This window comes from Prorops nasuta, unplaced genomic scaffold (genome assembly GCF_024137725.1).
Source record: "Prorops nasuta isolate Cenicafe-Biocafe unplaced genomic scaffold, Cenicafe_Pnas_1.2 PNAS00018, whole genome shotgun sequence".
NCBI lineage: Eukaryota > Metazoa > Arthropoda > Insecta > Hymenoptera > Bethylidae > Prorops > Prorops nasuta.
This window is the reverse complement of record NW_027116815.1, coordinates 3,247,447-3,260,844: the sequence shown is the minus strand read 5'-3', so window position 1 is coordinate 3,260,844 and position 13,398 is coordinate 3,247,447. Positions and strand designations below refer to the sequence as shown.

General features: G+C 42.6%; 2 protein-coding genes across 2 annotated transcripts; both read right to left on the bottom strand.

The window, feature by feature from the left end:
* Positions 1–2,502: 2,502 nt before the first annotated feature.
* Positions 2,503–4,347, bottom strand: LOC136780015 (uncharacterized). Its single transcript, XM_066738038.1, has 2 exons — positions 4,330–4,347; positions 2,503–3,405 (listed from the first exon to the last, which is right to left on the bottom strand). The coding sequence occupies exons 1-2, from the start codon at positions 4,345–4,347 to the stop codon at positions 2,503–2,505; spliced, it is 921 nt and encodes a 306-aa protein (XP_066594135.1).
* A 2,934-nt stretch (positions 4,348–7,281) lies between these two features.
* LOC136780005 (uncharacterized) lies at positions 7,282–9,464 on the bottom strand. The gene is made up of 4 exons (XM_066738017.1): positions 9,284–9,464; positions 8,925–9,022; positions 8,333–8,770; positions 7,282–7,996 (listed from the first exon to the last, which is right to left on the bottom strand). The coding sequence occupies exons 1-4, from the start codon at positions 9,296–9,298 to the stop codon at positions 7,765–7,767; spliced, it is 783 nt and encodes a 260-aa protein (XP_066594114.1). The 5' UTR covers positions 9,299–9,464; the 3' UTR covers positions 7,282–7,764.
* Between the last annotated feature and the right edge of the window lie 3,934 nt (positions 9,465–13,398).

Here is a 13,398-nt window from a genome sequence, read left to right as displayed (position 1 = left end):
GACGTCCACCGTGCGAGATTTACGTAAAAACTGGTCCACCGCCTTTCTACGCCATTATACTTCACTCTCGCCTCCCTATTTAATCCGTCTCGCGAGCTTTTTGCAAAATTAACGCTAATTTCTTCCAAAATTTTGCAGTAATGTTTCGCTAGGAACTCAAACCTCTTGGCATTTCTATTATGTTATTCAAGAGCTCGCTGAGGAAACGTATATAATGGAAAGATACAAATTTGAGTGAGATGTGTCATGATTTTTGACAAGCATGTTAATTCAGCGTTTTTTTTTTCATTTAATAATACGAAATTTTCTTTCATTCACTTTGCAGAGTTTCATCAGTAAAATTGCATAAGAAAAATGAACGAGCATTCGACAACTCTTAATGGGGATTAATCAAAGTTTTCGTTACGGCAGGCAAGCCCTAACAAAGATCGGGTCGTGAGAAAAGATCGTCCACGTGGGCAGGCATACGAGTATTTCAATGTTCGACACACGTAGGTGAGTGCAGTCTACAGTTTGTTTGCACAAATCCATGCACCGTGGGTAGTTGCTGTATATCGTGCAAAAATTATGCGCACTTCTTTTCCCCTATATTCCGCCAAATAAAAAAATCCTTTTATCCTATAATTCCAACAAAACCGCATTTTCTATTTTCCCAAAGTGAATAAGAGTTTAATACTGAAGGAAATCGGTGGTAAAATTATACGACACGATAAGAACTGGAGAATTGATAAAAATTATATAAGATCATAGTTTTATGAGGATTGATATAAAAAGGCTACATATAATCGACATGTGTCATTTCAAATACGAATAAATGAGCGGGCTGGATTTTTTATTAAAGCTTCCGAGGTTTTTCAGCGTCTGACCGAGCTCCAAATTTACGTAATAAATGCTTTATTTATCATGCATTTATCTGCCAAATGAAATATCATTGCGTGCACGTGCGTTATAGTAGGAAAAAAAAACGGAACGTATATGTAGGAACGCGTATGCTCGTTATCCACGAGTGTGAAAATAGGCTCGTGAAAATAACTTTCCCCTTCGAAAGTTCGAGGCGCTCGAGCGAAGCAGCAGGAAGCGGCGAGTTGGCATTGAAAAGGATCTTGGATGATCAGGTGTCCTTGCCAGTGAATATAATATCGCATCCTGTAACGATCGGCCAATGCTACGCCTAACTCAAAATTATCGAAAAAGTACCAACCTCTTACTTATATCGATATTGAATCAGATGGAGGTGAATTTCGAAGCTATATATAATTTTAAGTATCACATATATATTAATCATGTATACAAACCTGTTTCCTAAAATTAATACTCACGATTATTAATATATAAGTTAGGTTTTTTCGAGATTTCTCCAGGAAATTCAAAGTTATAACCACGTGGCATAAAGCAGAGTTAATCGAAGCGAGGAACTGTTCTTTTGGAATTTTCCTTCCTCGACTTCCCCCCACTGAATTTAGCTAGAAGACGGGGGAGGACAATTGAGTAAATTTGGTAAACGCGCGAGTGGGAAAAAGAAGCAAAGGACGCAAAACGATGAGAAACGCGAGTAATTCCAATTGGATGTAAAGAATTGAAACGAGCTTAAACAATTGAAAAAAAGAAAAAAATGAGTGATTCGAAGGCATTCGAACGAGTGGGAAAATATTCGGATGCAGGGCATAATGTGATGAGAAGAGCGAATAATGCTAATGATGTTTGACGATAACGAGACAGAAAGCGAACATGCCAATTAACCAATTTCATTCATTCTTATAAGCTAGAGGTAGAGTGACGACGCGTTACCTACATAAGATTAACATATATTAGGTAATTCTTGCCTCAAACAAAAGGGGCGTTATGACATTATCATCTCGGCAGCCTGCCAGGATGTTGCCTGCAATTTCTGTCGTAAGAGGATTTTTCGCAATTAGCTGGTAAATTTATTATTAGATGTCTGGACCTCGGTTTATTGCATTTATTTCTTGTTTTCTTTAAAATTACAATTACTTAGCATTAACGAGAAGAGAGTGTGCCATTTCGATGTATCGCGATGGCACTGGAACACGAAGATGCAACACGGTGACTGATAAGAGTGAAGAAAGGAGAGTGTGGTGGGGGGAGAGGATCACGGGGTTTCGGAATCAATCGGCGGAAGCCCAAGCCGAGAGGGCAGCTGTTTCGCATATTATAAGAGAGAAAGAATCGTCGTATGCGAGAGATTCGGTGACTCATGTAAAATAAATTATCATATAGTAAATATGCATATAAATAAATATATACACATATATTACACAGAAAACAGCTGCGCTCGGAATTTGCAAGATAATTTTTAATCGAGCCTGAGCAATCGCATTGAAATCACTTTGCATCGTGATTAATGCCGGATGAATGGTGAAGAGAAACGAGGTCTGCTCTACAATATCCTAAATTTCTTACAGCATGATATATGGGACGGACGATTAAAGAAGGACATTGCAAGGCAAGTTTTTGGCTGGTCGATGTTTCAGCGACTAGAGACTAATAGTAGCCAAAACTGATGTCGTGTAGAGGAGGAGCGACTCCTTGGGGAAGAGCGTAGTCCCTGGCGAGTTGATCGAGGATTCCACCACCAGCAGCGGCGGTAGCAGCGCTCTGGCTGCGGGTCTGAGGCTGCGCCCTGGGTTCCTGAACCGGAGCAGGACTGAATTGAGCGGGTCCCTGATTGTAGGCTTGCGATGGGGGCGCTGGTTCGTCGTAGGCCTGCCTGTACAACGGAGACTGTGGCGGAAGTTGCGATTGGGGCTGCGCCGCCGGTGCGAAGATTGGCTGCTTCTCCAGTGACCTTGGCTCCTCGGCGGCGTACAGCGCGTGCGTGTGCGACTGTTGCTGTCTCAGCGGCACCGCGCTTCGCGCCGGAGCCGGTGGTTGGGGCTGTTGCTGCTGCTGCTGTTGGTAATCGTAGTCCGGGTAGTTCTGCGCCGGTAGCGACTCCTTGTTGGTAGTTTCATCGACCAACGTAGGTGGTGCCACAGTGATACCGTCCCCGGCCGGCTGGAAGCCATATTGGTTCGCGCCATACTCCACCACTCGGACCTTTCCAGTGTCGTCGACAAATCCGTACTTTCCTTTAACGTCGCCAGTCGGCAATTTCGTTTCTATCTTGAAGGAGCCGTCGGCGCCTTCGAAGCCGTAAGTGTAAGAGCCGTCCTCGTTGTGCCTGTTGATCTGTTTCAAGATGGCCACTGGGGCCGTTGGCTTCGGGGCGTTCGCTGTTTGGCGCTGGGACGGTGCCTGCTCGTTCGAGTAACTTCTCGGTGTGGGATGAGCTGGTCTTGGTGCGGCTGCCTCGTAATCCGCGTAATCGTCCGCATAACCGGCTGCTCCCTGCTGCTGATACTGCTGGCCCGACACTACCACTAGCACGGCTAGCAACGCCGATATCTGTCAATAAACAATACCATGAGATCTCTATATCGAAAAGCTTCTGATTCTCTCCATAGCCCATCCTCCTCCTCCTCGGAATAATAATAGGTTTGCCTCGAAATCCATGCGAGTATACCACGCGTAATTACTCCAGCCATCTTACGTGCCCACGAGACTGGTAATCCCAGTCTAAGCTGGTTAATGGCTAAAAACTCGTTTCAGACTTCCTGAAGTTCCGCCCGATTGACCGCGAGTGCGACATTCTAATAAACCGCTTAAGTGCGTATCTCGTCAGTATTACACGCGACAATACTTGCTGCTTTTACGCCTGCGAATTGCGTCACCGCCTTTCTCCGACCACGATAAATGCAACTCGTGTTTTTCTTCAATTAATATCGCTGCTCCCGTGACGTGAAAGGAGGAAATCGATCGACACCAACATTGACGAGGCAGACTAATTACTATTGATCGATTGTACGATAAAACATATTTATTACCAAACGTATCGCTCAATGGGGTGAATCTCGTTAAAATATTTTTCCATCGAATTTCTTACGTGAGCAGAATCGAGATACGGGAGATGTTTAATTTGCATAGAGCGCGTAATCCAATTACAAAATTTCAATCGGGCATAGGCGTACGGTACATCCGCGATTTCACAAATTGGCTCCCTGCACGATAGTCCGGCCATGCAACGGAGGCCTCCCAACACTGTCACTTTTTCAAAATGCTTCACGCGAGGAAACTCTCGACATCGTGAAGAACGTTCCGCATCAACACCAGAGACAATTGCAGCTACTCACAGGACAATCACACGAGTCACGGCACAAATCTTTCCAGCTGGATTTTCGACACATCACAAGAGGAGAGGGAAGCGACCTTGAGAGTCTCGGGATGCGTTTTCTTGAAGGAAAGGGGAGATAATCCATGGGGAATACGTACCGTTGCGATTGTGTGCATTGTATTCCGCTCTAGTGTTAGTGTGTGTCAATGTAAGTAGGCAGCGAGGCTAGAGTAGCGGCGGTTGGCCGATCTGAGGCCCTCATATACCTTACCGTCCCCGTCCCCTCTCTTCAGGGTACTTTCACTATCTATTCGACTCCTGTTTGCTCGCCTTGTCTCGTTACAGCACCTTATGTCCCCCAAATGCACCCCACCAGCTACTTACTATTGAAGCTCAAACGTCTTTTTTTCACTTCATTATTACATAATTTCCATTTTCACCCTCAGCTAACTCTTCTTTGCCTTTCCATGATTTTCTGTGTAATTATTTCATCACCTCTATGTTAAATGAAATTCATTTGCGTGAAAAAAAGAAACTTACGAATCATTCAATGAGTATACAATGCTGGAGAGTAAGATTATATCTTGCCCCAGCACGATATTTTCTTCTCTTCTCTATTATAGGATTACGAAAAGAAAAAAAAACCGAGCGTCACTCTTCAGGCTTATATCCGAATGCAGACTTCAACGAGTTATACAAGAAACTTTCGTGAAGAATTGAAAAAATACACGAGTATTCGATCGGTCGCTGGTCGTCGGTTTGGTTGGTTATTAAATAATCGTGATTTTATTTCTCCAGTTGCATGAATTAACATTGCTTTATACGTGCACTATTATTTCCTGATATAAACGCACTATTAGTTTTCACGCTCGTTAATTCGTGTGATTGATTGATTTTCTCATTTGCTTTGAGGAATTTTGGTTTTCGCTTGAATGGGGTTTCAAGGCAACGAAGTTTCAGGGTTTTTCACGTTGCAACCTGTGAAAGGCAAATGGAGCAGTATATATATACGCGTGTCCGCTAGTGGACCTTGCATACCTTCCAACTAATGTTACACCTTGCCCTAAAGAGAAATAAAGAAGAAAGAGTATCGATGTAATAATTCGTTTGGAGCTCTAATATAGAAAGTGGACATTAAGGGCAGCTCGAAGCTCACCTTTCGCAACGCACATTTTTGACATGACTTTGTTGAAACTTTTTGCTGACCCAATTAGCTCGATTCGGTTTGAATAAAAATATCATGGAGCAAGGTTGTCGGGTCAAGTGACAAACTAATTATCGCCTTTCAGCTTTCCGTTTCGTCGAATAGGATCAGCGATAATTATATAATGTAAAGATTACTTTCTGATGTAAGAATTCTTACGTTCTCGGAAGTAGTCGCCGACTAGAAATAGTGAGAGCTTGAATAAAGAGCGGGATTGGAGCACATTGACGGAGAGGCGGCTCTGTATAAAAAAAGATTCTATGGGGAACATTTTCCACGTTTCGCTGGGTACTTAAATAAAATTTAATAAGGCGTTATAACGGCTTATATTTAGAGATAAACGTCCATTTGTGACCCCACGCAAAAAGGTAGATATATAGTTTTCAGGAAATATAATATATCGATGTTAAAGTAACGTCAAATTAGAGGAAATGAAACATAACTTGGACGTTTTATACGCAGGCTTTATCTTTTAACGGAAGAATTAGTTTTAAATTTTATTTCCTCGATAAAAATAAGCCACGTGCCTTGTATCTAATCCAGCGCCATTTTGGTTCAAGCCGTTTTCCCTTTAAAGCGTTCCTGCCTTAGCTCCGGGCAACAGTTGCTTAATGGATCTACTTAACGGACCTCTATCAGTAACCGGATCCACTTGCATAATTTTACGCTAATTACTTCAGGGAAATAAGGCAGGTCCTCTCGATCATAAGGATTTGAATTTGCAAAAAAAATAAATTCCTTACATACGCTGATACTGATCGAGTGACCGATGCAAAGTTTCTTTCGTTATAATTACTCGGCGTATAAGTGTAATTTTATTTTTCTTAATTATTGTCAGGCGACGTAATGGAAAATTCAGGGTTAGGATTCTTTTTTCGTGGCGGAAGGGAATAGTTTTATAAGTAATTGCGCAATTAGTGGATGGGCAATAAAAAGATGAAAGTTATATTTATTACATATTCGAAGGAAAGTAAACTAGCACAGACAACTGGCTCAGCAGAGCGAGTCGCTGCACCACGCCTTGCATCAGAATTTATCAAGAGTGAACGTGAACTCGCGAAATTGCGTGAGACCGTCCGATGAAAGCCACGCGCAATGCGTGCACACACACTCACACACATATGCACGCGTACACACACAGATATAAAAGAGAGACACTTTGCACCGTGCCAAAGAAAAACAAAATAATATACCCACCTTCGAGAATTCAATGATCTTATCCTTGGTCCTTATATATTTATACTGGTTCGATCTTGCTATCCATCAAATTTTTTTTTCACCTCTCGAGAAGCACTTAATGGATTTATTAATTTCGTGAAATTATTGAGAGCACGTTAAAAAGTTGAAATGTTTTCATTTTAGAACGTCGAGAAGTGTGGTGTGGTGGCCTCTGAACCTACAATAATTGGTCGGGTAAGTGTAACCTTGGAAGAATCGGGTTATTTGCAACGAGCAATGGGAGCTGCGTGGAAAAGAACGTATATAAATGCTTTTTGCGGCCACAAGCAAGGCCATCGTGTCCAAGAGGCCACGCCCAGGAATTTCATCCACCTTCGTTTTCTCTGATCCGTATACATTTCTCTTTGTGCTACACTTCTCGCAAAAGCGTGTCCACTGCGCCAGCTTCGCGGAAACTCGCGATAAAGCCCTCCACTTCCGGGATCCGGGTTCTCTTAAGTTCGATGATCCTTTATCGAACCTTATCTTACTACTGAAACAAACAGCTTCTTCCGACTATAAACTTAAATTCAATATAAGTATGAATTTATCCCATGGCCAAACATCAATAATCAATATTATATATGTATTTGTACTGATAAAGAGATCGAGGAGATGAAAAATTTGTATATCGAGACTAAACAATATATTAAAGAGAGTCATACACGATGTCACTAATATTATAACAGAGGTAGAAGGCTTACAATTAGAATCAGTGAAAACAAGTATGTTAAAGTACGCAGACTAATTAATTCGTACAATCGTACAATGAGATTGTTCGATTGTCCAAACCAGTAAATAAATCCATTAAATAGTTCGACAGTCAAAATTAGTCGGAAGAAGTAGAGCATCATTATCCGAGTTACGGTCAAACCAGAAACAGTGGATAAACTCAATCAAATTAATGAAAAAAAAAGAAAAAAAAACTTGTTGAAATATTTAAAAAATTTCTTTACGAAGCTTTAGAATTCCCAATGATTTTCCAAATTTATTTATCCACAGTTTCGAGCTCGGCTGTATAATTAAAATGACACCCAGTCTATACAGAGATCAAGGCGGATGAGGGAGAAGGGTTGATTCTCGATGAAATTGGCTGTGCAGGGTGCTAAGTCGATTATCTCGTCAAAATTCTCAAGGAGACTCAGCGTGTAAGCGGGGGGCAGGTGGTTATTTATCTTCGGTATCTGACAGTGTAAGAAGCCAGGCCAGTGTTGACGTCGATGCTGGTACTGGCGTGATTCAGTGGATCGATTTGCGAAGGGCCAAAAAAGGCTCTTGGCTCGACTGGCTGCTGCTGCCTACGAAGCTGTCCTTCGAATCTCGGCTGGTACCGCGTTCGAAATTGCGGCTGGTACTCGTTTTCGAAGCTCCGAGCCTGGGAATATCTGCTCGGCGTGGGATAACTGCGAATAAAACGAACGAATCCACCAATCGTTTCATCCGAGATTCTCCTCCGGCTACATTTACGCCGCTCACGGTTGTGCAAGTCACGCCGTATGCCGCTACTTTCAAGCGATTCACTTGACATTTAATGTATTCTTTATCAAGGTACTTTCCGCGCAACAGCGTAAATTAAGTGCAGCCAAGGTGGTGCGCTTTTGACTCTAATAATAATAAAGAAGGAAAAGAGGAAAGATCCGCGTCTCGCCATCTGGCAAATTGTTTTCGATCGAAAAGACATTTTTCCAAAGTTAAGAAAATGTTCTAAAGTGAATATAATTTTAGCGAGAGAAAATTACCTTAGTGCTGGTCGATAAGTGGTAGGGACAAGTTGCTGTTGTTGCTCTTGAGGTTGTTGAAATGGTCGATACTGTCGAATCTGTTGGAAATGGTTGGGATTGTAAGCTGTTGGAGGTTTCGGTACAATGTCGTATCGCTCGCCATTGGTGTATCTGGGATCCGTATGATATATGTTGGGGTCTTCCCTGTACTGGCCATCGTCTTCCGGTTCGTCCACGTTATTGTTCCTGACGGTTGGTGGGGGTACATTGATCCCCGTTCCTACTGGCTCGAACCCACGTTGCTTAGACGCGCCATATTCCACTTCGCGAATGTTCCCTGTATCATCCACGAATCCATATTTGCCATAAACCTCTCCATTTGGATATTTCGACTCGATTTTGTACGATCCATCCGCTGCTTCAAATCCATAACTGTAGCTGCCATCCTCGTTGTGTCTTTACGACGTTCACCGTGTCCCGAAAGAAGAAAGAAAAATGTTAAATCGTGTATATAAGAAGAACGATTGTCTAACGTGTATAAATATTAAGTTACTTAATATACGTAGAGTTTATTATCAAAGCAAAGAGAAATTTTTCCAACACCACTCACTTGTTAATTTGCTTCAGGATTGGTACAGGAGTCGGTGCCGGATACTGCTCCTCGTACTGTCCAACCACAAGGCCGACGAAAAACAATAACAATGAAACCTACGAGCAAATATTTGCATAAGCGCCAATCGCTCAAACGCTTTCTAATATGTTTCTTATATATGGTCACTGCATTCACTTTTTTCTTCTTCTTTTCACTTTTGCATTTAAATCTTCGTACCGAGAGACGTCAATTTTGGTGGTTTAAATAAAACAAGAAAAAAGCTGGAGGGATTCGAGACAATTGACAGGGAATGATCGATGAGAGACGTTCGAGTGTTTGGGAAATAGTGGAAAAGATGGTAGAAAAGGGGTACTCACTTGGTGAAGAGGCATGTTGTGATGTTGATGAGGCCGAAGTGATTGTATTATAGGATCGCAAGTCTACTTATATAGGTCCCCTTCGGGAGCGGCGGGGTACGCCCATCATGGGCTCGACCACCGCCAACCTCAACACGAACGCGCGAGTTCACGGTACCACAACTTTGAAAATTCCATCCGATGCGCGCGTTGCGCCTCTCTCGTTCCAATTGGCATCCACCCTCGACGGATTGCTTCTCTTATGCAATTTGACGCGATAAAAAATCAACAAAATCAACGCAATCCGCCATTTGCATCGAATTGCACGACTCGACCAACCCGCTAACGACTAAACATCGATGCAATCGTAATTAAAGAGCAGTAAGGTCTGCGTGGGATAAGACTAATTTTTCCTTTCTGTAAAAGCAAATGGAATATTTTTTTTAATGACCAAAGAAATTGAAATAAAGCTGAGTTTCGGTTGGTTAACATCCTTTACTGTCGCACTATACTTTTAGTGAAAGCAAAAGCGACTGCGGTGCTCTGCAATTTGCATCCTGAATAAAATGATAAAGAGAGTTCGATGACTGAGTTACAATTGTTCGATGCCGGTCGAAGCTACCTATCGAGCCGCTGCTACTGAATGCTCTTTCGTGTACCATCTGAACTTCTATTACGTCGCGTGTGTGTCAATTTACGTAATCCGCTCTTACGTTTACCTTCGGTAATAGTCGCTCGCTTTCTTCGCAATCGAATATCGTACAATGAAATCACACCGTTAAATCCACAGGGAAAAAGAAAATTCTCGCAAAGCAGTTTAGCTGCTCCGATTAATTAGTCTACTGTGCACGTGGTACAAATCCTGAAAAAAAGACTCTATCGAACCTTGGCACGCTTAAATGAAATTTGAAATAAGGAGCGGAACTTGTGAAATAAATTATTCCTTGTCGTCGCGTATTTACGTGGCGTCAAAGACTCGATGTTGCGTGAAAATGCTATAAACACGTTTCGAATTTAATTGACTAATGATCCAGCTGGATCTTGTTTGATTTTCCACTTTCTACCGTGGAAACATCAATCACGTTTGTGAAAATTGATATGCAAAGGAGAACAGCTGTGAGAAAATTAATTGGATGAGATAAGGAAAGTTTAAGCCATCGTTAATAATAGTCAGGAATTTTATAGTGTGAAAAAGAAGGAATTTAATATAATATATCAATCGTTTACTGTTGCATATACACACAGGTTTTACTGTACTATTAACTGATAAAACAGATACACACGGCCAGCTGCGAGTAAAGTCGTTTGCTGCAATCTGTAAAATCGACTTATCAACCGTGGTAATCGTCTTTTTTTCCTCTGAATGGTGGTAGACATATGTATATATCTTTTTGTACCTCGACGAGAGGGACAAACCGGTCTTGGATCAAATGATTCTGTATTATACATCATCCACGAAAACCAATTATTTTCCATCTCGAGACTTCGTTATTAAGTTTCACATACGATTGAATGAAACATGATATACTATACTTGTGGGAATAAAGAGAGTTCATCCAGGACGCGTGCTGTCGATAAATTATCAATGGCAATTTCAGCAATGCCAATTAGCTTTGCTCAATTATCGCGAGCGTCGACATTAATAACGACTTCGCTGAAAAATCAATCCGAACGGATCGCCAATACAGGACGTTTCACGAGAGACCCTCCCCTCGACTGTTAACTTCTTAATTCTTATCTAGAGGCTTCTCTGCCATCTGTAATTCAGAAACAGCTTCATTATATATAGTGCTACATTTTCTGATTTTCGATTATCCACCGAAACGACGAACGAATCAAATCAGTGACAAAATATTTATGGCAAGAGAGGATCGATCTTCGATGTTTGTCAAGCGATTGTCCCAGCAATGAAGAGCTGTAAAATTCAGTGCAAATTGAGAAGAAGAGAAAACAATCTCTTGTGTGTTTATACCTATATATAAAAAAAAAGATTGTAGCGATAAGAAATACAAGAGAGATAAAGTTAAGCTTGGACAAGCTAATTTAACGGCCGAGCAGTGAGGAGGATTTGCGTAAGTGCCATTAAAACCTGGTAGTTTCTCGCGAACGGGAAAACAATAAAGTAAGAAACAGGGTTTCGCTGCACTACGAACGAGTGCTGGGAAATGTTTTTCCCCTCTCTCGATTTTCCCCCCACTCGCGCCGTCTCCCTCTCTCTCTCTCTCTCTCTCTCTCTCTCTCTGCCTCCCTTATCAAAGCTCCTTCTTCTGCGTCCTGCGCAGGAATTTCAATATGGACAGATGATTAACATATCAGACGAATCTCACGAGGGATACCACGATAAAATGGCCGAGGGCCCATTCCGTGACGTTGATGTTCCGCATAATGTAAATCGGCCTTTATGGGACAGTCGGCGAGCGTGTAAAGTCTGCATTTTTCGCAAGGTCAACCAGTACTTACACCCCGAACGCCGATGGGGCCCGGAGACGCGCCATGGATTTTTCACCAACCGCAAATTCGATGCGACCATTTGCATAATGCGCTCTCGTGATTCCCCAAGATCTCAATTTAACGAACCCTCTCGTCTCTCGTCAGTCCCGACGCGCCAATCACATCTCTATTTTGTACGAGTCTCTCGCTCGTCATTTTTTCATTTTTCCATCTCCCCCCACCGCCATTAGGCCATCTTTTCAATTTTATGTACCCTATCCCCCTAGCCGTTTGTGCATCGCCGGAATTTCTAACCGGTGCAAGCTATACGTTCCACCAGCTTCGTTTTTACCCCCTTTCGGAAGAGTGAGTGAGAGAGAGAGAGAGAGAGAGAGAGAGAGAATTTACGCACGCGTAGCGAGAGCAGCTCGTAAATCTTGGCATACTGCAAACTTGGTAGTCGCGAGGAGCTAAGGCTCGACTTTATTTGCCTACTACGAAGCCGACGTGGATTAACAGGATTATTAACCACAAATCTCCTCGGAAGATCGGCAATTTAAAACTCGGACGCGAGTAGATTCCTCGAGCCGGTTCGTTCAACCCGACGAGAAGATCGAATGTCGAGAGAGTATCGAGTTATGTTAACAGCTTCTAATCGCTGTCCCGCCTCGGTCTAATCATACTTTTATATGAGAAATACGACCGAGGGCGATGAATAACGTCGGCTGGGCCCTTCACTCGGGATTTTGACCCTTCTTTACCGACGGATGATAAAACAGAGCGCTGGAAGTCTAACGATTTATCCGCGCGACGTTTCGCCGGTCTCGATGACAAGTGGCCGAACGTTACAGGGATCGGTCGAAAGAGGAAACCAAACGCTTTGATTTATAACGATATTAACCGATCGTTCGGGACTTGCCAGGATCTTGATGAATTTTTATTGGCGAACCGTGACGACGTCGGATAGTGCCCGGATTAAGGCGCCATTCGTATGCGTCTGTAGCGTGTGTAAATAAGGCTCTCCGGGTGAGTAACAGAATTCGACCAATTTTAAAGCGGGGCGTGCATAAAAGAACAAGAGTAAGATCGATGCGCGCAAAAAATTAGTTATACACACCGTGTATAGTTTTTCGGGTTAGAAATCGGACGGAGTAAAAAGGCCGAAGAAACACGGCGGAGACTCGAAAGGCGCGAGTTGGACTTGATCGTTGCGCGGATAACTACGGCGATGTGGATTTCTGCTGGATCTCAAGGATAACCTAAAGTGTAAATGGTCTTATTGGGGGAACAGCAAAAATCGGCGAAAAATCGGCGTCGAATAACGATGGTAGCCATTAAAACCGATGTTTTCCTGGTGGGGTACCGCGTGACGTGTTATACAGGAGGGGGGTGGGGGTAATCTTGGAGTACGCCTTATAAATTGTGAGCGGCTATTATTAATGGGCCCAGGGTGATTAACGCGCTACAAGAGTTTCGTTATTGAGCTTATCAGTAGAGTGCATTATACTTAATTGGACTTATCGTGCTTTGAACAGCGAGTCGTCCATTATTCAAATAATTTTTATTACAAATTGGCCCGCTCGATGCCAGCCAGAAGATATATGAATAAAAGTAAGAAATAGGGGATGGGGTGGAAGGCAAGAGGTTGGCTCTGGAAATTTTGCCTTTATCTGCGTTGTTCGAATGTTCGTTCAGGATTCCCCGTG